The sequence below is a fragment of the Triturus cristatus genome, chromosome 2_1 (assembly GCF_964204655.1).
Source record: "Triturus cristatus chromosome 2_1, aTriCri1.1, whole genome shotgun sequence".
Taxonomy (NCBI): domain Eukaryota; kingdom Metazoa; phylum Chordata; class Amphibia; order Caudata; family Salamandridae; genus Triturus; species Triturus cristatus.
The window spans coordinates 998,613,829-998,640,749 of record NC_140581.1 but is presented as its reverse complement, the minus strand read 5'-3'; the positions used below and the strand labels follow the sequence as shown (position 1 = coordinate 998,640,749).

Genomic DNA, 26,921 nt, shown 5'->3' with positions numbered 1-26,921 from the left:
GAACTAAGAGCCACTGAGTCCCTATGTACTCTGCATGTTACAGTCCACTCTATGAGACAAGTCTCTCAACCTGCAGCTTCCCACCAGCAGCACTATATCTGGTTCACGACGGATGGAGAGACCGGTCACATGTTACCTCATATTGTTGATTCTCACTTTGTGAAACGCAACCTGCTCATGGTTTTACTCCTAAAGGAAAAACAATCTCGGTACACGCTGCCTGGCTCGGGCAGCTATGATAGGGTCTTCCATGTGGGCCACACGAGAAGCTTAAGAGGGACAGCGCTTCTCTTTCACCGCAGCTTTCCCCTCTTGGTAACCTATGCCTCCACAGACTGCTCTGGTCCTCGGGGCATGTGTCTCCTGGAGGAGTAATCCTCAACCTTCCATCAGGTCAGACGATTATAGGAGGGGATTTCAACACAGTACTCAATCCCATGATATATTCCACTGGGGATAGAGCGACAGATAAATGTAGACCCTCCCACCAGCAGAACGGGCCCGCACCCTTGTCCTTTTAAATGTGTGGCGGATGTAGCACCCTCGAGAGTTGGTAACACATCTCGGCAGCTCATGATTGCTTCTCCAGAATAGAATACCTATTCGTGCCAGCTACACACCTGGCAGCTACCATGGGTACGACCATTCTCTTGAGCGGGATATCGGGCTACACTCCGGTCTTGGTGCGCTTGGGTATGGCAAACAAGGGCTTTATACCAATGTGGTGTCTATACGCCTACTGCAAGAACTGACTGAATACTTTCAGTAGAATCAGAGCTCTGTATCAACTCAGGGGACTATCTGGACTGCAGAAAAAGCAGTCTTCGTGCCAAGGCGAAAACTTATTTATGAGGACAAACCAGAGGCAGGCTCCAGAAAATTGCGGACTTGGAGGCAGCTCTACTCAATTAGATAATCAATACTAACGCCAGCCTTATGAACGCACTTAACGCTGCCTCATGGCACATAAGGCTTCCCTATGCCAACTCTGCCTAGACGAGACCAAGAAGTGATGGATCGCTTCACAGGCTACAATCCATTAATGGGGAGCGAAAACCGGGATACTACTCCGCTGGCTGGCGACCCATGGTAGAACCAAGAGAATAATTCCAAGGATCTGTGACCAATACGGAGCTCTGTTAGATGCATCTCACGAGATAGCAGGCGCATTCGCATCCTACTAAAGCAACCTATACATGCAAAGTCATCGCACACTGCACAAAATCACTCAAACACTTAATGATCTCCCCCCTCGCAAGGCCAGACAGACACTCGACCACCCGATAACCTTACATGAAGTGGCAGCTGCTATCGCGGCTATGTATATAAGCAGGACACCTGGGCCAGACAGCTTTCTGGCCTAATATTCCAAGTTTAAAACCCTACTGGCCTTTCACCTACTTAAACTTCAGCCTGAAGCCAAGTGAGATGGCAAGTTCCTCCTAGAACTTTACCTAGCCACCATTACTGTTATTCACAAGACCAAAGAGTTCCCATCGAACTGTGCATCCTACCAAAAGATCTCGTTGATCAACACGGAGTTGAAGATATTTGTCAAAATACCTTTCAATACATTGCTACCAGTGCTCTCTACGCTCATTCAAACAGAACCGTGCGGCTTGATGTCTCACCACAGTATCCAGCACTGCATCTGCAGAGTACATACTTCCATACTGCACTAGCACACCAGCACACACTCACTGATCCAGACGCCCTCCTCCTTTTCGACTTTGGAAAAGCCTTTGATTGCCTAGGCTGGTCGTTCATTTTTCTGGTTCTCGACAGAATGGTGTTTGCGTCATGTTTCCTTTAGTTTGTTAAATTACCCTTGAACCCAAATACAAGTTAATGGCGTCCTATTGGCCACTGAACTAGACCAGGATGCCGCCACCACCACTATTTGTGTTAGCGATTGAACCTAGCTACATGGGCTCATTGTGATGCACAGTTGGGGGTATTGCTATCAAGCTGGCTTCGAAGATCTCATTGCCATATCTGCAGATGATATCCTGATGTTCATGTGTTGGGCCAAATCTTAGGCTCACGCCTTTTTCAGAGACTAAATCACTTTGAAGAAGCTTCGGATCAATTGGTCCAAATCGGTCCCTATTCCTCTTATGGGCAATGCACCAATGGTTGACTGGCAGTCTCGACTCCTGGTATGCAGCCTCCGCTCCCAGTACCTTGCTGCCCACATAATTGCAGTGCCAGAGCTTACTTGGAACCTCTACCTTCGTATGCCACAAACAAAGGCATTGAGAGACAGGACTAAATGGCAAAAATGGACCCCTACTGTCCTAGGGCATATTTCCCCATTTAAAATGATAATCATACCCAGCCTTCTCTATGTACTGCAAAGATTTTCCTCCAACCCCTATGCTTGGCTTAAGCAGCATACAGCCCGGATGTAGAAAAGTACACCTTTTTAACTTATGATTTAATTTCAACTGGAGGTACACAGGGTTCCTGCCAACTAGGTCCTCAGTGCCAGAAAACGTTCCCAAAACTGTACAATTGTTCCCCCAATTGGCAAAACCTTGAGCACGCTCTGCAATTCCCTAGTAAGTAGTACCTAGGGCCTGAATTACTAAAGAGGGTCCCTAAAGGCTACAGCATGAATTGTGCCACCATAAGGGACCCCTCAAACACCTGCAGGGCCGCCATTGCAAGCAGCATGTCTTGATGCAGACAGAAGTGAAAACACGACAAGTCACACAACCCAATGTGTCATGTTACCCACCACTGTAGGTAATATTTCTAAGACGCACCTACAGCAGGTCTACCAGCCTTAAGGCAGGGTGCTGAATATTTCATGTGAAGGCATAACTGCATGAGGAGATATGCCCCTGTGCTGTACCACCCAAGTGGCCAGGGAAGCCACTTTAAAACACACTGGAGAAAAAGAGTTCTCCAGCTACAGGATGGCTTCACTGATTGGGTTTTTGGGATCAAACATCTCGTATTGATAAATCCACACGGATTCCAGTTTTAGATTTACTTATACATGAAGAGGGCACCTTAGAGGTAGGTGTCCCCCCCCCCCCCCCCCCACCCCCCAACCCCCTGAAAACCTATCATCCTGGCACCAGGCATGGATGTCCGACACCCCGGAGATCAGAAACAAAGCCTGCTCGAGCAAGGGTGTTTACAACCCCTCCCCCAGGATAACCTGATTGGCGTTCCAAGGCTGGGAAGCTTCAAAGAAGCTGCAGCCTTTGAAACAAGAGTCTGCCCCCGTTCACAGGAGAAGCCAACCTTCTTTGTCTACAGCCCTTTGGCAACTGGACAGGTGGGAAAATTTGCAAGTCAGGAAGGCGTGCCAATCCCAGGCTAGGAGCCTCCTTAAGGCGGACTAAACTGAGTTGGACACAGCTTTTAATAAGTAGCTATCTTTGTGATGGCATACTTAGAAATTCTGGGACCAGGTTATGCCCACTCATACAGGAAGTGGTCATATAAGGGATGTAGTGACCCCAAGGGTCAATGACCCATTGGCTACTAACCGAAGCTCCCCCCATCACCCCTAAATTGAGCATTTAGGGGAGGCCCTGAAAGATGAAGGATGTGAAAGTCGCATCCTGCAAGAACTGAAGAGACAGCAACTGACCTGGCGCTAACCCGGACAGCCTACCTGCTGATTTCAACAATTGTGCCAAAAGCAGATTTGTCATGCAGCTGCAGAGTTCCCAAATCCCGGGAGACCTGCCAGAACTTCATCCAGGAACGAAGACCTCCCAAGAAGCAGTGGACCTGCTTCCCTGCATCAAACCAAAGACTCCTGTGAGGACTTTGTGACCGCAGAAACCAGACATCTGAAGACACCACTGCACCCTTCGCTTCAAGCCCGAGGTGAATAGGGCCAAAGGAGTCATCGTGGTCTTCCCGCCCTCCCTAGACCGAGTACACCATGGTTTCGTCCCCAGTGAATTCTCAGACGTCGCCTGCAGCCTCTGCACGCAGGCCCCCCCTCTACTGCGATTGCTCCCGGTATGGCAAAACAGACGCCTAAAGACACCTCTGCACCAGTCTTCCCTTGGCTGTGGAGAAAAGAACCAAAGGCGTCCCAGAGCATTGTAAGGCCTGATCCCCTATTGGTTCAGCCCGACTAGCGTCCCAGTCCAACCTTGTAGCCACTTTATGCGAAGACAGATTAACATACAGTAACATTGCACAACCCAACGATGCACCCCACTGCCCTAGTGCCACTGGTGGTTTTCTGCTGGTGCTGCCTTGGAACTTGCCCACCACTCACCTGAACACCAAGAGATTGGTCTCATAAGTCGCTGTACTATACCGGAATACCGCATTGACTTTTCATCCCATAGGATAACATTGCAGCGTCCAGAAATTGCACGGTCGACTTTTTAAACTGAAAAGAAATCCTAATTAAAAAAGTCCTTACCTGAATGATTTTCATCTGATGCCTAAACATATAAAAAGATACTTTCTGTTTTTATAAATTGGTGTGGATTTCCTTCTTGAGTCGGGTCTCATTTATTGACCATTGTGTGCATTTTCAGATGTCTTGCAATCCTCTGTGATAAGCCTAAGGCTGCCCGACCACACAACACCTTAGAAGAGCACCTTGGGACTGCCATTGCAAGCCCCCTGTCCACTCATAAAGGGACTCCTGAACACTTTACAAGATATATTTCATTTTGATATAGCATATAAAGAGCCAGCTTCCTACACCAGAAACAAGGGTTTCTATGGGGGACACAAATCAATTGAGAAATGTGTACAATTCACAAACAACGGTGGGATGGGAACGTGTACTACTGGGCATCTCAGCTTCAAGTGATTAATAATTGGCTATTTGGAGGTCAGGAAGACACTGCCTTCCGTCTTGAAGTGTCCCTGCTTGGCAGCCAAAATAACAGGCAGATATATACGGGGCTCCCGTTCCAAGCTCGCTCCCAGAGGTGATGCAAATCTCATTCCTGTGCTGGCGACCGCCCTTCGGTGGGCCGGATGGGATCGTAGTAAACCCCCCACAGCATGGCACATGGCTTCAGCAAGCTACTCAACTAGAAGGCCTTATCGGATGGAACCTTATAGGCATTTCAAAGTTAGGAAATGTTGGGTCTGATTCACAGATGAAAAGCTTTGCAGAATTACAGGAAGATTCCACAAATCCAAATTTTACAAATACCTTCAACTACGGCATGCGATGACGATCTACCAACAAACGCTAACCAACCTCTCGCAATACAATCCCCTAGAACCACCTTAAGCCCGTGAGGTGGGGGGGAGCCATTTTGACAATTTATAAATCCCTTGTTCTAAATTCCCTCTCAGGGAGCAGTGGGAGGACTGCAAAGGGCCCCTTGGATGAAAGCGATTGGCAGGATGCGAAGATGCATTCAAGAGAGCTGGTTATCTGCTCTTTCCTTTGCCTCAGAGCACTGAAATATCTACACACGGCCTAAACTACCCCCCACACCTTGTAATGATTGTAATGTAATTGCATTTGTAAAGCGCTTACTACCCCTGACGAGGCATCGAAGAGATTCTTTCGGCGAGTAACACGCTACTCCGGGACCCATAGAGGATTAGTGTTGAATTAGTATAGTGAAACATGCAAGTACATTTTAAGTGGTGGATAGGTTAGTCAGTTATTTGGATTCAGAAGGATAGAAGAGGAAAAAAGGTTTGTATTTATATAGCGCATGTTACCCCTAATGGAGTGTTGGAGCACGCTACTCCGGAAACCCATAAAGGATTAGTGGTGAATTAGAATGGTGAAATTAGAAAGTAATTTGAGTGGTGGATATTAGTCAGTTATTTGGAATGAGAAGGATAGCAGAGGGATAGAAAGATTTACTTCATATAGCACCTGTTACCCCTGATGGGTGTTGAAGCGCTTTTCTGGCGAGTAGCACGCTACTCCGGAACCCATAAAGGATTAGTGTTGAAAATTAGTATAGTGAAATATGAAGTAATTTGAGTGGTGGATATGTTATTCAGTTATTTGGATAGAGAAGGGTAGGTGGCGGGATAGAAGAGGGAAAGAGGTTTGTATTTATATACTGCTACCCCCTGATGGGGTTTTGAAGTGCTTTTGTGGCGAGTAGCACGCATGATGGAGTTGCGCAAAATGGACTCTTGTCCCAGATGTGCGAATTAAGACTGTGGCTTCTTCCATATAGTGTGGGACTGACCCATCATCTCAGGATACTGGGCAAACATTTTTCCACACTAAGATAATCTGACTGCTCTCCATTAATTGCCTTACTGAGCATGCTGGATAATGTGGGCAGTCGGGGTTGGGGGCATATTGGTGGGTATTAGGGTCTCCAGGGCAAGGTAGAACATAGCCAAGATTTGGAAATCTACCCAAGCCCAGTCACAAACTGCATGAGGAGCAATGAACTGGTGCACCAAACTGGATGAGCCAGTGTCCTTGGCACTGGAATGCTTGCACAGACATGGGAATATGTGGGTACGATGGTGGGCCTACTACAATATTCTGGTACCTTAGAGGATGGGGGCATTATCCCAGTCGCCCCCTCCTTCTGATGTTTTTAACACATTCTCACCATGGCTAAATAGCTATACATATGTGATGTATGCTTGATTTTCTGCACTCCTTTCTCGGTTGCAAGATAATCAGTCAAATTTGATTCTTTAAGTAATGGAACAGGGTACTGTGGGTGGAGATTTAAAATTACAAAAAAAAGCAAGATGAAGCAGACTATTATTTTACTGGGCAAGACAGCATTATATGAAATTATTTTATTGCCCACAATTCTGTAGTCCAGAATTACTCTTGAAATTCCTACTCAATTTCGTGACCAGATACGTTTAAATACCATTACCTTTCTTTGGGCAAGTAGGACACAACGGTTGCCTTCAGATAAATGCGTTCAACTCTATTAAAGGAATACTAGGAATGGCAGACATGAGTCTGCATTACTGGGCAACGCAATTGATTGTAATACACAACTGGTTCTACGGCGATAGGAAGGACTCAGTATTGTGTAATGAACTGAATCTAATCGAGGAATGAAACTCCTTTGTGGTCCACGGATCCCCAGAACTCATCCCCCAACAGTCCAGGTTGCAATAAGTTGCAGGAGAAAGGCGTTGCTCTGGATGAAAACTTTCCGGATCCAGTCTGACCCAGGGGGTAATTCTAAGGTAAGGAATCTATAACTAACTGTTTCTTTCAGATATTTGTTGGTTTTATCAAGGTGGAACAAATGTTAGCCTACTCGATGACAATGGTATTTAAATGCAACTTTCCATTTTGTTTGTTGGTGGAAAATCAATAATAAAAATAAGTGCCAAGTACCACTGAAAGCAATGCAATTTCAGTGATTTCCTGATGCTCAAAATCATACGCAGGAACAAACCACAATGATCATCATAAAAGCATAAGCAACTCAGACAAGAAATGCTACAAGTTAAGCAACACCATACCTTCTGGTAATGCTTTACAAGCAGACCCATAATGATGGAGCACGCTAAAACACTTGGCTAACAATGTGAAACTCTAAAAATCTTGTTTTCGACTACCCGCATGGTGGATACTACCAAATCAGTTGGGTACCGGAGTAAGATAACATTTAAACAGTATAGTTACCTGTTCGGAAAAAGAATATATTATGAAAAATAACTTGAATAAACTGTATTACAGACCTAGTCAATTTTGAGTTTGTGGCTTTCCAGTTCATAAACAAGTTACAAAAATACTAACCTTGCAGTTCTATCATAGGCAGGTCTTCATGTTCAATTGAAGTAAAGGACTCATCAAATGTTAAAATGGTAGACAGCGGAGGAAATGTGTGTTTTCTTTCACTCAGTGATCTCATTGGAGTTCTTTCTAAGTAATCCAAGTCCAACGTGAGCTTGCTTTCTACAGGACTGAATGTCTCCCTTTTTTGCATACCCTGAAGCGAAGCGCATGATACAGATCTCCGCTTCATACATTTTCTGTCAGGGGATTGGTACAAGTCTTCTACTTCAAGTGAAGTCTTTTTCATGTTCCTTTTCAGTTCCTCCAACCTATTGCGAATCGCCTGTATCTCCATTTTGTTTGTTCGGCCCACCTTATTTGTAAGTGCTATGTTGTCCATAAGGTACTCATCTCTGTTCTGGTTATTTCCTTTTTCTCCTGTCTTTTCAATCTCTAAACTTTTAAAGGTGTTAAGACTCGTGTGTACATGTTCTTCCTGGGGAGTCTTATGAATAATGCCAAACTCTATACCTTCCCTGCTGTCAGAACCATCACCGATTCCCATCCACTGAGAAGAATCCCATGACAAAGTTGAACTTTTGGAGTCATACACTTGGCTGAATGAGAATCGAAGTTTGTCCTTGCCAGCTATCAGAGCATGTGCAACGTCTTCCAAAAATCTTGGCTGGACTTGGTGGTCTTGACGCAACACACTATGTTCCACTGTTTTATTTTCATTAAGACTGTGGGTTAAAAAATAAATGGTTTTATTTGTCTTGCTATTCCAAACACTCCACATCCATCAACTTGTGCAGCTACAGATAACACACATTGTCCAGATTTTAACAGGACAAATGAGAACCAGATAACACAAACAAAAACAAAAAAACAGGTTATGCTCTACTACCTTTGTTTGGTATGTAAGGAGGCAAGTTCGTCAGAAGATTCTTTTGGAACCACCTCTATCTGTAAAGGTTTTTTCTGCAGATCTGAAAGGTCTTCACACTGTATAGCTTCTCGCCATGAGTTTCTGATATCTGAAACTAAGATTGGCATGCAAGTAATTTTAAAAAACAGGTATTCAGTAAGTTTGATAAACCAATGTATAATTAAAATAGATATTAAAAGGCATCCTTCATTTCAATTGCCAAACATTTGTAGATAAGGAATAGGTTGCTAATCTGCACTGATTCAGTGAGTTTAACCATTAAAATTGTAGGAAACTCCTTCAAGTACAGTACCAGAAGGCCCTAAAATTATACTTTCAATTTTGGTTGCTTAAGTAAAGTTTTCCCAAAACAAATTATATTTTGACTTCAGAAACACAAGCCAAGTAGAGGTTAGGAGCACTGTTCAATGGAATTGAATGCAGTACAGATACTAAAGAACAACAATGACACTAAGGAGAATTAAAACCTTAGCCAGAGATGGAAAATGACTTGAACAAACAACAGAAACACAATAGTTATGCCAAAGCCATAATGCCAATAATAGGTAAGAAACAAAATAGTTGGCAAATGTTTTGATTGAAAATTGGTCCACAGGAAAAATGTTTTCTTATAAATTGACAATCTACACAATGAACACCCCCTCATAGATTTCACAGATCTAGGTTTTCTACAGAAGGTATTTGGAACGTAATTTTTTTGGGAGGAGATAAACCTGTCTCACTATTCAGACTCTAATGGAACTTTTTCATCAATGACATAGAATAAACTGCTGAATGAATTGCTTAACTTGGATTAGACAATAGTACTTGAGCCAATATTTTTTTTGGCTTGTGGGCTGGAATTCTGAATCCAAATCTGTCATTTGAATGCCACAAATGCTCAGATTGACTGGCAACACAAATTTCCGTTTGTGAGTTCCCGCGCCTGGCTTGCAAGCAGTGAATGGAAACACTGCTTAAAATGAAGTGTTCATGATTCACTTGCTACCCACTCTCCTGCTATCTAGAGTTAGGCTCTGAATATTACACTGTTCTTCAAAGTCTTGCTGGCTATCAGTTTTAAGAACGACATGACTGATTAATGATCCCCACCCTGAAATCTATCACCAGTATACACATCCAAGTTTACATTCAAAAAGGGAAGATTAAGTATTCCAGGTAAGTAACACTAGTTAACACATGTCTTACTAAATCCAGCAATTGTTTTGCAATGGGGAGGCAGGTAGGGCACATGTGGACAGATAAGTTGAATTTTCAGTCTGCAGTATGTGCAGTTGTAGATCTCAAGCTGTGCCCAGACTGCAAAATAGTATTCCTCCTTTATGAGGGCAGCTTTCGGAAAGTAGCAAAAGCAGAATTGAACAGCTTTTAAAAGGTTGTTTATCCATTTATGTCAACACTATGGTTTTGTAACAATGTTAGTAGAAACATACACTGCTGGTTGGGGACGTCTGCCAATGAGGTATTCTACAAAAAGGCAGTGGAAGCTTCCTCCTTACGAGAGGAGGTTGCTCATGGCATGGCCTGAAATATGCATCTTTCTTGGACCTTTTCCCCTCTGCTGTGTAGCCCCCACACCCCCAAAGAAAACTTTTGCCTTTTTCCATCCCACTTTTTACTAAATTTGTTGTTGTTGGCCATAGGATTTTGTGCACGTTAGCACTGCTAACACTGCTAAGCATGCTTGTGCTCACTCCCCTAAAGATGGTCTGATTGGAATGCACTTATGTGACATGCTTAATTTCCTTATAAATACTTCGTAGAGTGGTATACCATGTACCCAGGGACTGTAAATTAAATGCTACCTCTGCGTCTGCAGGCAGCACTTAGTGACACCCACTTAAGTAGCACCTTAAAACATGTCCCAGGCCTGCCACTACACCCTGAATGCAGCCTAAAACTACCATGTCGACATGGCATTAACACCCCCCAGCCAATCCTTAAACTCCCCTTTTATTACATAAATGCCAGTCCTAAGGTAGGCCCTAGGTAGGCCATAGGACAGGGTGCTGTGCAATTAAAAGGTTAGACATACTTTTCAGTTGCAATGTCCTGGTAGTGAAAAACTCCAAAATTTGTCTTTCACTACTGTGAGGCCAACGCCTCCAATAGGATAACATTGGGGATTGCTAATTACATTTAATAAGCGGCAATGGGCAATTAGGAGCAGGTAGATATATCATGTTCGGTGTCTTTGGAACTGTAGTCAAATACCCTATTTAATGGTAAAGCCAGGTTTATTACAATTATAAAAATGCCACTTTAAGAAAGTTAAAATTGTTCTGCCCTTAGCCCTTTTGCAATGTACTGTAAAACAACGTTCACAAGGAACTCATTTACAAATTTTTTCAATAATGTACAATCTCAATGATTGCCTTGAAATTAATCTCATACCAAGAAGTCAAGAAATGGAAAAACTCAATTATTTCAAAAGAGAACAAATCATTGATCAACACAGTAAGTCTACACAAAACCCTTTTACACTACTGAAATCTACTAAGCCTCAGCCGAGGTCTTTATTTATTAACCACTTTTTTGTATCACAAATAAAAACACATTTTATATATACACAAAATCTCTTATATTTACAGTGAATAGTGAGCCCCAGTGAAACAAACCATAACCTCATACAATGTGACAGAACAAAAAGGATTGGTGAAAGGTTATTGGAAAAAACATATATAAGGACAGTTTATATACAATATACAGTGATTCAGTCTAGGCTGTCTCTTATTTTGTTGTCGACGGCGTTTCGACCCACTTTGAAATACCGGGTCTCATCAGGACTGTAATTCTAGGGGCGGTTTAAAACATACAGTTGTCCATGTAGGATCCAGTATGTATAGAGATGAGATGGATGACAATTGTATCCAAACTTAGGTTCTTTTCTATCCTCCAAAGATAAGAGGCAGTATTACTCCAGATATATTGGGAGATTTAGAGTGTTGGTATGACACTTATATTCAGTGTCAGAGGAACTCATATACTCAATAACGGTTCTTCTGTATAATCAATAAGGCAGTGCTCTCCCATTGATAGCACCACGGTCGATAAGTGTTCTCCACGCAGTGTGCTCAGCTGAGTTAATCGAGCCAGCTCGATTAACTCAGCTGAGCACACTGCGTTATTGAGTATATGAGTTCCTCTGACACAGAATTACAGTCCTGATGAGACCCGGTATTTCAAAGTGGGTCGAAACGCCGTCGACAACAAAATAAGAGACAGCCTAGACTGAATCACTGTATATTGTATATAAACTGTCCTTATATATGTTTTTTCCAATAACCTTTCACCAATCCTTTTTGTTCTGTCACATTGTATGAGGTTATGGTTTGTTTCACTGGGGCTCACTATTCACTGTAAATATAAGAGATTTTGTGTATATATAAAATGTGTTTTTATTTGTGATACAAAAAAGTGGTTAATAAATAAAGACCTCGGCTGAGGCTTAGTAGATTTCAGTAGTGTAAAAGGGTTTTGTGTAGACTTACTGTGTTGATCAATGATTTGTTCTCTTTTGAAATAATTGAGTTTTTCCATTTCTTGACTTCTTGGTATGAGATTAATTTCAAGGCAATCATTGAGATTGTACATTATTGAAAAAATTTGTAAATGAGTTCCTTGTGAACGTTGTTTTACAGTACATTGTACTTACCCGGTTCATAGGGACACAAGGGTCGCTCTTGTAAACTCTAAATAAAAAAAACTTAGCCCTTTTGCGCCTGTAGCCTGGCCAGGGCCACATGACTGGGTTTAACTGACAGACTTTGTGAATTCTGCTCCAACTGTCACAACAGAGGGATTATGTGTGCCTGAATAGGCCATCTGCAGGCAAGATGGGGGGCAGAGCTGAGCACATTTCCACACGCAGCTAAATAGCCAGTGCTCTGCCTTCCCATAAAGGGCCTAACAACCTCTCATTGTCACTGCAGCCAGCTTGGAGTCAGGCAATTCCATGCACTTCAAAGCCACTGTCAAGAAGTTCCTCCCACCACCCCGGAGGAGGGTGCCAGTGTATAACAAGCATTTGCAATGCAATAGGTCTGGTTTATAAAACATAAATAAATGGCATTGTCATTTACAATGACAATAGCTTGAACGTGCGTAAATGCGAGTCCTATTACACTGCAAATGTTATAACGTTGTGCCCCTCCGCCCCCTTCACCCGTGAAAACAAACGGTCAGAGCCCTAGCCAGACCCACCGGGATTTCGCGATTTGCCTTTAAGTATTCCACAGTTGTATTGTGCCTTTATTATGAGTTTCTCCTCAGCTGCTGCGAAGTGGATTCCACAGGTCATAGAATGTGACTGGTTGCATAATTTCAATTTCTTTGGGTAGCTCCTTGTCTCTCCAATCTGGACCCCCAGAGCATACACTAAGGTAGGTTCTAGAATGCCATTTCCTACGGGATGCTACCAGGCCATCTTTGATGGGCTTCTCAGAACCTATACTAAAGCAAATGGAGGATTGCATTTCCAAGGGATAGCAGCCTTCACCTGTGGGCTGCTTTCTCTGTTCCAAATCGCAGGTTGCCTATTCAAAGTGTAATACTCTGCTAAAACAGTTTCCATTGATTTAAGGCTGAAAATGAAGGATTACGAGTAAAATAAAATGCCGTAAAAATGCCGCTAAATTTCCATATTTGTGCCGCTAAATTTCCATATTTGTGCCGCTAAATTTGCTAATCCATGCCGCAATATCCTGGGAGGTCTGTCTAATGGTGGATCCATAGTTAGGATTGGGGGCGAGGCGGAACTGTCAGAATCATGAGTGGTGGAACATGGGGCTATACCCGGAGTTAGTGAGAGACGCCTTTCAGTCAGCTCATTCCCATAGCAACTGCTCCAATTGCCCTTTGTAGTATTTTATCAATTGAAGTTGGTTGTGAGGGAGGTGCAGATTGCAAGGCGGCAGAATTTCTCACTGTGCATGAGCGTTTACCCATGGCTGGTGGTGGCAGTAGCAGTGGCTCGGAATTATTAAAGAAGATTTTGGCCAAAATGATGCTTTCCAGTAGTTCGTATTGAAAGTGTTTGCCCAGGAGTCAGAATATTTTTTGGGGACTATGACAGGCTGGAGGGATAGTAGCCACGGGAAGGAGGATGCTTCCTAGAGCTTCTGGGGTGGCAAACACATCGATTGGTAACAGCACTAACCTTGTGTGAACTGTCAGATGGGGTTAATACCCCTGGTGAATCCGCTATCAGAACCAAAAGGGACGGCCCTATCCAGCCTCCTTCGGGCTCTGATGGGCCTGCCCTTGGCCTGGGAACGTCGCGGGAGCACTCAAGAGCTTTTTAAAGCACCTCCAGGCGCGTGGTTCAGGCGTCGGTGGCGGAGGTGTGCCACAAAGGAGCCTGGGACTTGTGGTCCTATCCCTCTCCCCAGCAGAGAATTAGCAGTGGTGGCAGCAAATTATACTTAATAACATTATTAACCTTCATTTTAAGTCAAATTTTACTTGAAAACATAAAACTCTCAGATACAACCAAAAAAGTGGGATATGACACTACAAAACTTTAAAAACACATGACAAATGTTACTTTTATTACCTTTTATAAGTCTTGCCACCTTGCTGCTGCTCATGGGCCTCCAGAAGAGTGCCTATGACCAGCCATGCTCTTTTCAGGACCATCCCTTGTGGTTGGGAGAGTGTGGGGTACTGTGTGTTGGTCTGGGAAGATACCCGAGCCCAACCGTCTTCAATCTTACACAGCTTCTGATGTCCTCCTATCACTTTTGACACTCCCTGACACACCCTGATCCTCCCATTGTGCACGGCCATGAACGACGGTGCATGGCGATTGCCTGCTAGATCGCAGTCAGTGCTGTATTGCTCAGATGGGTTTCAAGACCCCTTGCGGATCTGCTCATTGATGATCTCTAGTTCCTCCAAGGAGAGACTATGGGCCTTTACTTCTTGATATTCAGCCATTTGGGAAGTAAAAGGAACAGCAGGGTGGTGGTGGATTGTTTGGTGGCCCTTGAATGTATGTCATATCTTGTATGTCGCGATAGTCGGTGAAATTTGCACTGACTGTGAAGATCTCCACCTATGCTATGGAATTCTCCGCCTACATAGTAGAGACCAAAACACTCCCATAAGTAAGCAGATTAAAAAGGTATGACAGAAAAGGAAATGGAAACAGGTCTGTAGATTTGGAATTATCCCTAGTATTTTATAGAAATTAACATAAAAAATATGCTGGAAGTGCATTTAGAAGTACATGCAGGGCTTTAAGTGGGCCGGGTCTCACTGGGTCTGACCACCAGCAGTTTTCTAAAGGGGGCCTCGAAACGGGTCTCTATCGGGCTCTGTTTTGTGCCCTGGCGCAGGGGGTCCATTTTTTTCCTGGACTGCAGTGACAGCAGGCACATGGATGTTGGCGAGCTCACACTGCTCACTTCACAATAGTGGAGAAGTTACGGCATCACCTCATGCCAGGTGAGCATTGTAGGGAAGGGAAATCCTTTAATTTTCTCACTGGATTTCCCTTCTCTTCTTGAAACTCAGGAGCAGCAACATTGTCGTGGCTGTCACCAGGGCTTTAAGTGGAAGCTTTTTCAATATTATATACAAGCCATAGTTGCTGCCTATTTAATTTATGCAACTAACAACCATTGACAAAGCCATTAGTCCTAACTTGTTATAGGTATGATACTTGTTGTATCATATTTCTAGATGCAATGACAAACACCAAAATGCAAGTCAGGGGGCACACTATGCTAAGCACAGATTTTTAGCTTATGTACTTTTAAGCCACGCCCTTAATTACATTGGTCACGCCCCTTTGAGAGACCCTCCAGTTTTTTCATCCCATGTAAAGCCCTGATTACTTGTATGTGAATATGAAGATTACATGTATGTAATTACGTATTACTTCGAATTTTAAATACATACAGAACATGTGGGGTGTTAGGATGTGCGTTCAAAATATTATCATCAAGTGTAACTTATGTATATATAGTCATAACATGTAATCTGTGATTAAAAGAGTGAGTGAGTGATGTGCATTTGGATGCATATTAGATTGATCCTAGCTAGTCTAGATGTGACATAATGGTGTTGCACAAGTGGTGTCATAGTCCAATATTCATCACTGACTTGACACGGTCCACCCACTGTGATGCAGCAACCAAGCTAGCAGCTTGGGTGAAAATGTGGTCACTAGCTGGTCACACAGACCTCTGGTCTATGCCCCACCTTGGGAATATGGATGGGGCCATAGTTCAAGGGTAAGATTACAGGTAAACCTTGTTGCATGGTGCTGTTGAACAAACACGTAATGGAACTTGCACACGTCTGGAGAATATAGGAGTAACTCGCCTATATAAAAAAAGATATCTGCAGTGAATTCAAAGTTGGCTTGCAAATGTATGTGTGCCCTATTGTACCTTTTTTGAGGCTTTGTCATTAGACATTGTAGGGGTTGAGAAGGAGAGAGGGCATACACATCACATGCAACAAAGAAATATAACGTGTTATAACGTGGTGCACAATGGGGTATAATATACAATCTACACATGCATATCTTCAAAATTATTGTTATGGATGTGTGTTGTGATGAGGTGAAGTTATGAGTGACTATGTTACTCCCTTCTCTAAAAAATCATGGCTGCTTCATGTCACTGTAATCTCCAAAAACCAGATTGTGTGTAAGAGATGACTGTCGTAAAACTTTGCTGCCATGTCAGCACCCAGGAAAGGCAACACTCATCAGTGAAGGAGTAACTGTCATTACAGACAGTTTGCACATTGATGGCAAGCACAGAGAAACTTTTATGCTTCCCCCTTTCCGCAAGACCCTTTAAACACACACACAAATACACACGCACACAATCCCCCCGCACCCAAACGCCATCAGGCCAGAGATCTCCCAAACGCACAACTGCGGAGTCTCCGCACATGTAAGTATACATTTTAGTATTAAAGGTGGGAGGGACAGGGAGGCGTAGCTGTAAAATGTGGAATGCTTACTACTAAAGGGGAGGGTAATATGGAGGAGTAAAGACAGTTTAAGTGAGGATTAATGAGAGGTTAATACAGAGGGTCGTGTATCCACCCACAAAAGAGTGGGTCCATTGCTATTCACAAACTGCTCTTCTATTATTACAGCCAAAAAAGGACCCAAAATGGAGTAAATTACTCCAGCTCAGAGCTCAAGTAAGTCCAGCACCACACATGGACAACTACTGGTACTGCAACACACTCCCATAGAAGGTAATGGAGACAGGAACTTAAAATAAAATCCACTAGGAAATAATATTAAATTGAATTAAATGATTTCAAATAGAAAAATCTTTAAATAAATATAACTTAAGGTTAAAAATATTTTTTTTTAACGGTTCATATTTTTGATGTAAATATAGAATATTGTAATAACCTTTGCTACGGTTAATAATGAATGTGACAATAAATGTTATTATATATAATTACATTACTTTTAATTGTGTACATCACTTTTAATAATTATTAATGCACAATAGAAGCACATTTTTTTTTTTATAAGACATCAATCTCAATATCGGTCTGGAATAACAAATCTAGCACTCTCTGGATCTCTAATGCCCATCTTGTCTAGATCCTTATTCAAGTCACCCCCCCCCCCCCCACCCCCCAACCAGTACAAACCCTTTTGTTCCTTGATCTCTAGGCATTCTACCCACTACAAAGGTGTTGGTAGTTTCTGTGTCCACTGCAACCACTGCCTTCTTCTGAGACTCTGGTCCTGAGTCACACAGGGCCTCCCCACTCGTGGCGGAGGCCCCGCAATGAGAATTCCCGTTGCCGAGTTTCCACCCTGAGTGTGGAGACTCTCATACTACTGTTGGTCCTCTGCCACAAGTGTGGAGGCCATTTGTGAATTATGCCCTTTGTGTTTTAGGTAATGCTGTCAATTTTGTGAATATATCAAGCTTGACTGTGTATCCATTTGAGAAGACTATTCTGGACGGGGGAAATAAAACTGTAAAATTTTTAATGAATAATTACTCCTATCCTCTTAAGACACATTTGCTACTGGAGAGTTTCTGAATTGGACCTTTGTGCAGCAGGACTAAGTTGAGAAGTGGCTCCTAGTGACCACAGCTATTAATGTGGTCAACTGGTAGAGACGTTTTTGCATGGCAGGGCTAACTGAATTGCTGATTTTAGTTGTCCTCTGAGTGGGTGACGGGTGCAGCAGTTTGAAGGTGACGAATGCAAGAAATGACCAATCAACGAGTCTTGAGGAACAGGTAGTGCAGGAGCGGTCCATGCAGGTAAAAGCAGTGGGGGTGGGGGAAGGGGGATTCAACAGATGATGCTGAGGGAAAATTAAATGAATAATTAATTTTCCCTCATCGTAGTCTGTCCAACCCCCCACCACGCATCACCGCTCTTACCTGCAAGTGCCGCGCCTGAGGAAGTGAGGTGTTCATGGCATGGCCTATGAAGTCTAGAGTGTTCGCTATAATGTGTGTTGCCAGTGTAAGAGACTGAGTTAACTCACAGGGGCAGATCTACAAGGAAGTGCTGCAGCATGGCAACACAAGCCCTTTGGCTGCGCCACGCTACGACACTTTCAAAGCACAGGAATGCAACATATTTACAATAATATGTCGCATTCCTGTGCTTCCTCCTGCTCTCCTGCCGGCGCAGGCACCCTTGCATCATGGTGCAAGGATGCCTGCATCATGGGGCAGATTGTTTTTGTGCAGGAAGGTGCACCTTCCTACACAAAACAATCACTGTAGAATGCAGCACGCTTTGAAAGAGGAAAAAACGAGGACAAATGAAAACATTTGTCCTCGTTGCGCCTCACTATGCCTCCCCTGGAGAGGCGTAGCAATGACACGCATTACCAGATTTACGATTCCTCGTAAATCTGGAAATGTGTCTCGTTCCAAGGGTGTGGCGTGGGAACACCCACAGCAAGACCCATGGAACACCCCTTCCACACAAGGTGCTGCTTGTGAAGGGGCCATATTTACAAGGAGGGGAAAAGTCACGCAGGTTGGCTTTTCCTCTCTTCTCCTTGTAAATATTGAGAATTGAAATGCGCCTACAATAAGTCACAAAAAGTGACGTATTGGTGGTGCAGGGGACTCGTAAATCTGCCCCAAAGTGTTCAGTAGTCGCAGAAGACCTTCTTCGCAGTCTTGGTCGATGCATAACATGGAGGCTTGAAATAGCAGAACACCACTTTTTTGTCATAGCTAGACATCACCATTGTAATTAGCTCCAACATCCCAGAGTTGAGAGATGTATTGGTCAGTCATGTTATAGTACTCAGACTTGCTGACAGACGCAAGTGGTAGAAGAGGAGCATAAAGAATTTGAAAGACACTTGCAACACTAACACTTCAGTGTTGTGAATGGTAGTTGAGAGAGTCAGGAATCTGTAGTAAAAATACCATCCAAGTTCTATGTACAGAAGAAGTCAGGAAACTGTGTTGCATGCATGACTTGCACGTGAGCACGGAATTGTGTGCATTTGTTATATTTGCCGTGTTTTGTGAGTGCTGGCTCAAGAGACTGCTTTGATTGAATGCACCTGAGTGACGCGAGTGGCTCCACTTTTTTGCATGAGCATGGATTGGCATAAGTAGTGGAAGGTGAGGTGAGTGATCGCTCATGGTGATATGTTGTATTTGGTGAGGTGCAGAGATGCTGCACAGTGTCCCATGCAGTATTCTGGCCCATTGCATTGAACATACCCTAACAGTCCCTAGCAGGGCGTCCCTTTTCTTTGTCCACCCTTAGATGGAGCTGTACCCGGTCTGTTGTCGATGTCAATGGAGGTTGTATGTGGAAGGAGACGAAAAGAGAGTGTCACACTTAAACAGATGGACCCACCCGTCTTGCCTCACAATTATGCAATGGACCATGTGCATGTTGCCTTGATATATTATCCCCAAAGAGCAATCAAAACCAGTGCACCACTGTACAGGCAAACAGATATAGAGCCTCCTGGTTGATTAGCCACACATGTAGCATTTTGGGACAGTCACATCTTCGGGTGTCTCAGCTCCACTATGAAAATGAAATACGCCTCCCATCACCTAACCTAAGCATTAATTTATCCGGATTTGTCTGCACGTGTCCACACGCAACAATATAGTCCCTGCGGTCAGGTTTCTGGAGATCAGTTTCTGGACATCAGTCAACAAAATTCCAGGGGTGGAAAAAGTGATTTTATATATACACTTTGTCTGCTGATATGCCAATGTTGATTGCTTGTGCCAATCTTTGACCCTTTACAACCTTAGATTTGCTGCTGTGGTGTGAAAGCTAAGGTTAGGGGGATGTGGGGTATTTCTTTTTATCTTTGGTGCAGTTAGCTATTATGTTTCCCCACCTGCCTCCTTGCCTTTGTCACTCAATCACTGCTGGAGAGCAAGTGTTAATGGTGTCATTTTCAGTGGTTGTGGCGCTGTGCTTCTCTTGTGCGTACTGTGAGTACTTTGATATCATGTCCATATTGATTGCGGAAAGAAAGTGGCAAAAACGCACGAAGATCACATTTTTATTAGTTTGTTGAAGAAAAGGTATAAAAAGTGGAGGTGTGGAAGTCCTAAATTGTGCACTTCCACTGTATAGTGGAAAAGTGTCAGAATGTTGTATCTTGTAGCTTTAGTTGCATAGGTGTCAGTGGTATTAGATCATTCACCTACATAACTACATGGAGCAAGTGGTAGCTGTTCACTTGGTAATATTCTTTTCAAGTCTGGCTTAGAGACAGCTTTAGGTGAGCTACTAACCTCATGTAATCAAACAATTTGCAGATAAAAATGCATACATATATATACACCTAGAAAGGCTTTCGGCCATCCCTCTTCACTCACTGGTCTATTCACTTATTCATATTTGCCTTCAACTCACCATTACATGCAACATGGGACAAAGGGTCAGCCCACTTTTGCCACGGTCTCTTCTGCACTGGGAATTACTGCATTTAGTCCCATCACATGTGAAAGTTCACCTATAAAGAAGTGCACTTCACTGCCAGGGCCGGTGTGGTAATACTTTACTTTCCAAATGCTTTACTTGTTGCATTATTATCCTATTTCAAAAATAACCATTGAATCGGTTTGCAAAGACCAGACATATTGAATTTGACAATGCTGGTTTATTTTTTAAATGGCTGAAGGAGATTGCAGTCATGTGCTTGAGAATGGTCTCATTCTGTTGGATGGGTGAGTGGTAGATATGTTATTGGCAATATTAATTTAGGTCTGGCCTAGAGACAGCATTCATTTTTTTCACCCAAACTCATGTAATAAAAAAAGTATATATTATTTTATATATATATATATATATATATATATATATATATATATATATATATATATATATATATACACATATACATACACACACACATACACACACACACACACACCAACTCCAATTTCCTCAAGGACGCCGACACAGGGGCTAGATTGCCAATCTGTGATTCGTTTATTGGTTACGCTGTTACACGTTTCGGCCCTTCCTGCCTTGTTGACACATATATGCATATATATATTTTTTTACTTCCACCCAGAACAGCATGGGGTAATGTGTCAGTCCACTTCAGCCATTGGCTCTCTTGTATTTTGAGTGACAGCATGTTCCCTGATTACATGTGCACATCTGAATAAAATGAACGCTTCAGGACACCGTGGTGGGCGAATACTTTTCATTTTCTTTTTTTATTGTTTTTCAGCCATCCTTGTGTGCTTAAATCATTTTTCAGATTACAGCAATTCAAAGATGATAATGCATTTTATTGGTGCCAGTGAGGATCATATTTTGCTATGATATGTGTTAACTTAAAAATTGTTTTGATATCTGATTTAAGTGCACCGTCTGCTAGGAGGTGCCTGCACTGTTCTATTAAAGATATATATATGGGATTGTTAATTTCTTTTTAAATTTTCATTTTATATTACAAATATACATGTGCCACATTTAGACAGTGGCATATTGTTTTTTTTTTTACATATGCTTACTTTTTTTTAAAAATAACTATTGTACCAGCGTGTCTAGACCAGACCTGCAGGTTTACTGAAACTTGCTTATTTATTAAATGTCTGAAGGGGGAGGCAGATATGTGCTCAGTTAAGGCCTTATGTTTCTGTTGAATGGAGTCCTGGCAGATATGTATTTGGTAATGAGATTTCAAGTTTTCTGCATGGCTGAAGGAAGTGGCACAAATGCACTCGCTGATGGAAAGGGACAGGAATGCACAGACTCATGTTAACCTGCAGTTATTGAACTGAGAGGACATGGGTGTCAGCTAGCGTGCTTTGCTTGTAGTAAAAAAGGGGAAGTCACGTGATGTGTTTATGTTACGGTAGTCTATAGCACAACTTCTTCCCTGCACTCTAGCTCTCCTGCATCCGTTTCTGAGACTATCACTCAGTGCCTTAACTCCGAATTTTACATGATATAATTGGATTGGCAAAACTAAAACATTGATTTTTACCCTTACTGGCACGAGGTGGCAACTGCCAAACCATTTTTAAATCAAGCACTGGCAATGGAAAAAAAACATCTGGTGTTAGCCGACAGCTTTTTGGCTTTGCCAATGCTTGTTTTGATATGGTTTTCGGAAAGTATTTTAGATGAGTTGCTGGGCCGTCGCGAATATAAAAAAATTGATAAAAACAAAATTATTTTTGGTCTAAAAAAATATACGTTGCCATGGTAGTCCCTGACACTGAAGTGTGCAAACGTCCTTGTGAACGAGTAGTGAAGTTAGCCAATGCCTGAAATGAGCTGACCTATTGCCCCAATGTATATGCTGTAATTGGTAGAAGAAAATATAAGTTGGACAACAACGCGCCAATGGATGAAGAGAGCTGACTTGAAGCCTTTTAACTAAGTATATTACATATATGGTTTTACTAAAATCAGAAGGCCATGGCTAACGCCTATCATAAAACGTGTTGACGCCAAAGCATTCCTAGATTTTAAAGAAATTATGCATGCTAAAGTAGGTTTTTAAAATGTAACCGACATGCATCTCCTCGCAAAGCTCTGAAAAACAAAGCACGTCATTTCATGCAACAGAGTGTTGTCAAAAGTATAATGCACTATAAAGTGGGATTCTGTCACGAGATCCCAGAACGCATGCATTCCTTGACTGTGCAAAAAAAAATGTCACCCACAAGCTTATACATTTGAATGACACATCCGTTTGTATTCTGGGTTGGTCAGTTGAATAAGCACCAAAATCATGTACGGATAAAAATCCCTTCTCTACGGACTTGTGACTCAGTGAAGGAATGCATCCCCTGCTGAGATACGAGTGACCATCACAGTTTCAGACCAAACACGCCCGCTCAATATTTCATCCTCCACAAAGATCGAGGTGCCATCTCACAGGCAGGGGCTAGAATCCTAGCCGGCGCACTCAGCCCTTCATCATCCGCTACCGAGATAGGTGTGTCATGCACCTGTCAAGGGTTCGAATTCCAGCATTTGCCCCACATCTCATTAACCGACGCAAAGATCTGACGGTCATGGGTTCAGAGCCCAGCAGCTCCACCAGCTTTTCACCAGTCGCGTTAAATCAATACGAACCGTTGGAGACCGGCACCTGTTAAAGAGCTTCGAAACTTGGGCGGGTAGCCGCTATTAACCAAATAGTTGTTCTGACTACTATACAGAAGCAGAGTTCTGTTCTTAGCCTGGGGTAGCAGCGGTAACACTTAAAGTGATACTTTCTATGCTTTTGGTGCTTTACGTTAAAGAATCGTAGCCTGCATTTATTGATATTTTACATGATTGGAAAGCTAGAAATAAAAGTCCTTTTGTTTTTCGAATGGCCGTGACGAAGTAGATTTAAGTCGCTCCCACTACGACGTTGTCAGACTATGTTTTCTTTCACATTCGTTTTGAAGTTCTCGTGTAATTGTAAATATGACAGAACGTACTTTATCATGTGCAGTGCTGGATTCATACATATTTATGCAAATGTGTTAATTGGAATAAATATTTGTTGCCCTAATATATTTTAGGTTCAAAGAACGTGCAGGTGGTAAACCGGATTTACGTGTATTGTCCCAAGGGACACGGACGGGACACCGTGCACATGCCCGCGCTCCCTCCCTGTGTTGTGGGCGGGTAACTTCATGTGCTTCGAAGCGGGTTGGCCTCCGTGTGTCTTTGTGTTCAGATAGTCTGTGTTCCTCGTGGCCTTTGGGAGCACGCCGCCTTATAGTGTCTGGATTTTGCTTTTTTTGCGAGGGGCCCGATGTATACCTCAATTCAGACACATGGACAGATCCCTTGTCACGCCCATAGTGCAAGTGGTCTCTGTGAGGGGAGGAGCGCATATCAAATCTGGTGAAACTCTACACGGACGATATTGATCTATTGAGCCTTTCGTGTGTTCTTGTTAAAAAAAACAAAACAGAAAAACTAACTTCAACTCAGGTTTTAAACTATAACACCATTGCTCAATATTTAAAGCATTTGCGTGCACAAGCCTGCGTTTTGCCTGAAACTACTCCTGGTACGATTATATAAACAAAAATATACCATTTTTATCTTGGAATTCAAAAGTGTAATCTACCCTTAAGTATATTGCATATGAATATTTAAACGCATTAAAGACCAGCATTGGCCGCGCGGCTGTGAAAATGACACGGCCGCGCGGCCCACGAAAGTGATCGCGGACGCGATCAAGCAGGGCGAGACACATAGCGGCTGCGCGCGTGCACGCTCACGCAAGCTTTAGGCCACAGGCAGCACTTGGAAAACACGCATACAAAATGTCTCGGCCAGACCAGCGCATGCGCTGGATCAGGCGAGACCTAAAAAGGGGACCCCAGACACCAACTCTTCATTACACTTCTGGACTTATTGATATTGTGCAGAAAAAATGACTGCTGTGCTGCTGGAAGAACTGCCACACTGCTGGGCTGCTTCTGTGAAGTACTGCTGCTCTCCTGGATTGCTGCCCTGTTGTCCTGCTGCCTGTGCCTGGGTACTACAACTGGCCCAGATCGCCGAACCTCAAAACTTAGGACTTTTAGGACAAACAACTTCTCTGAGAACCAGGAGGAGACCCGGACCAATCTGCTCGCCTAGCCACCCAAGATGCCTCGCCGGTCAGACTGGTTTTGCCGCTTCTCCCTCTATGTTCTTCTCTGCTGCAGCAAATCCTTTCAGCAGTACTTTGCCAAAGGGATATTCAACCTCGTGGAACTGTCTTTGGCTATAGCCTTCTGCCTCGTCCTGCTAGAGAATTGATTTTCATTTAGTAACTAAGTCAGAACTTAACCATCTTCACAGCAGCTTCAAACCAACGCTATCCGGTGACAACGCTCCCTCTTCAGACACCTGCTGCAGCCTTGCCCCGCTGAACTTTACTTTCTCAGGCCATTTTTTTCAAGAATTTTTGATTGGGCAAAAGGTAAGTGCTGACCGGGCCCAATCCACTTCTTGTAGCCGAACTGCGCTCCATCACGGTCTTTCGACTTTAAACCTGTCTCGCATGACTAGATGTACCCGGTTCGCGCTTTGCTCCATTAGGTACTAGTTTTTACTAAAAACATAACAAATTCATAACTCCAGTTCAATTGATTGGATCTTTGTTGTTTTGGTGTCAAATAATTTATTAATATTTATTCTATTGTTCTAAATTAGTTTGGGATTTTTCTTGTGTTGCGTTTTCACATTACTGTTGGTATGCTGCATAAATACTTTACACATCGACTCCAAGTTTAGCCGGACTGCTTTTTCGGCCAAGCTACCCAGGGTTAAGCACAGGTTAAATTAGTGACTTTGTGGTTCACCCTGCAAGGGATTGTGGCTGTTGCTTGACCAGGGCTCACACCTAGTCAACAAACAACCCAGATTCTCACAATCTTGTTTTAGCATAATAAACTTGAAAGCATTTAGCAACCCACCTTGCAATTCCCATCCTTAGTAAGCGTTCCCTACTGTGGTTGTGGAAAAGCTAATATACAGCTGTTTCTGTCTTACAAACGAGAGGAGTGCCCTAATCATTTTATATAAGGGGAGATTATCTTGAGGAAAAATCTACTGAATGCCAATAGCAGATAATATCCAGTGTCTAGTTTTTGATGAATGCCCAAATCTCCCCCCCCTACTAGCACAGATGTTAAATGAGAAAGGTAAACTGAAGAGTCAAGTCAGGTGGGATTGATCTTGGCCTTTCTTATGATGCCTCTTACAAAATTGATTGTGTTTCCTGTATTGACTGTAAGAGTGCCCTTGTTGATAGTAGTCTGGGCTGAATTGGCAAAATAAAGGTCGCTGGTACCACCCTCTCAGTTCTAGATTATTACCTTTTGTATTGATATATTTGTAGTGTTTGAAGAGTATCTGTTTATCACTTGTACAGCTTTACATGTGTGTTTGGCAATAAAGTACCATTCATTAAACTGCATATCCAATATCCTTGACAGCACTTCTGGACTAAATGAAGTGCTACATCAATGGATGCCGCAGATGCAAGTTCACCATCTTTCAAAACCGTTTTCACTAGGGCCCGGCAATCAGGCTGCTTTTCCAGAAAGGGAAAGATCTCATGCCCCAATAGAATAATGTGGCAGAGGGGTGAGCAATTTTGGTTGATGCAGTTGCAAACACCCATACACACTTGCTCACCGTATCCAGAAAACACCCCTTCTTCTCAAGTAGTGTACTACAAGGGGTTAAGAGTTCAGCAAATTATGCTGTGCTTCCACCAACAGAACGGAATACATTTTGATCTGATTCAACTGGCAAGCTGAAGTGCTGCAATTTTTTCTTCATACATTATGTAGATGCTGATACAGCAGGCAAATCTCATGTAGGAAAGCCCTTCTTCCCACAGATCTAATATAGTATAACCCTATAAAACAAAACTTACCTTCTCTATTTGTATGGGTATGTTAAACTTCTGAGCAGCTCATTCGACAAGGCTGTGGCATTTTACATCATTAGGTGGAGATTGGTGTGGGAAAGGACTGGTCAGCACTCAGAAGGAACATAGGCATCCCATTCAGTCATCTGGTCCCAAGGAGGCAGTGGATTCTGCAAGTTATCCTTTTGCCGCCATTAGGGTCATCGCCTTGGTCTTTCATTCAGTCATCATGAGAGTTAAAAAAATGTGTTGCCTGCGTCTTGGGAGCTCTCATATGAGGTACCAGGAAGGACAGACCAAAGATCTGGTGCAGCCAGTTCAGAAGGTTCAATGATTATCAGGTTGTTTAGAAGTGGCAGCAGCGGCTGTGGAGGCAAAACTGGGACTAATATCGACAGCCAGTCAGTGGTTGACGTCGACTTTTACTAGTTGATGGTACACGGCTT

The 26,921-nt window shown here is 43.0% G+C and overlaps 1 protein-coding gene across 2 annotated transcripts in view; it reads right to left on the bottom strand.

Moving 5' to 3' along the window:
• Positions 1 to 26,921, bottom strand: part of HAUS6 (HAUS augmin like complex subunit 6) — a 184,029-nt gene that overhangs the window by 30,820 nt on the left and 126,288 nt on the right. For both annotated transcript variants that reach the window (XM_085634713.1, XM_085634721.1), the window contains exons 16-17: positions 8,586 to 8,721; positions 7,700 to 8,421 (exon numbers count right to left, since the gene is read on the bottom strand). In XM_085634713.1, the coding sequence (XP_085490839.1) occupies positions 7,700 to 8,421; positions 8,586 to 8,721 (858 nt within the window). The remainder of the gene's footprint in view (positions 1 to 7,699; positions 8,422 to 8,585; positions 8,722 to 26,921) is intronic.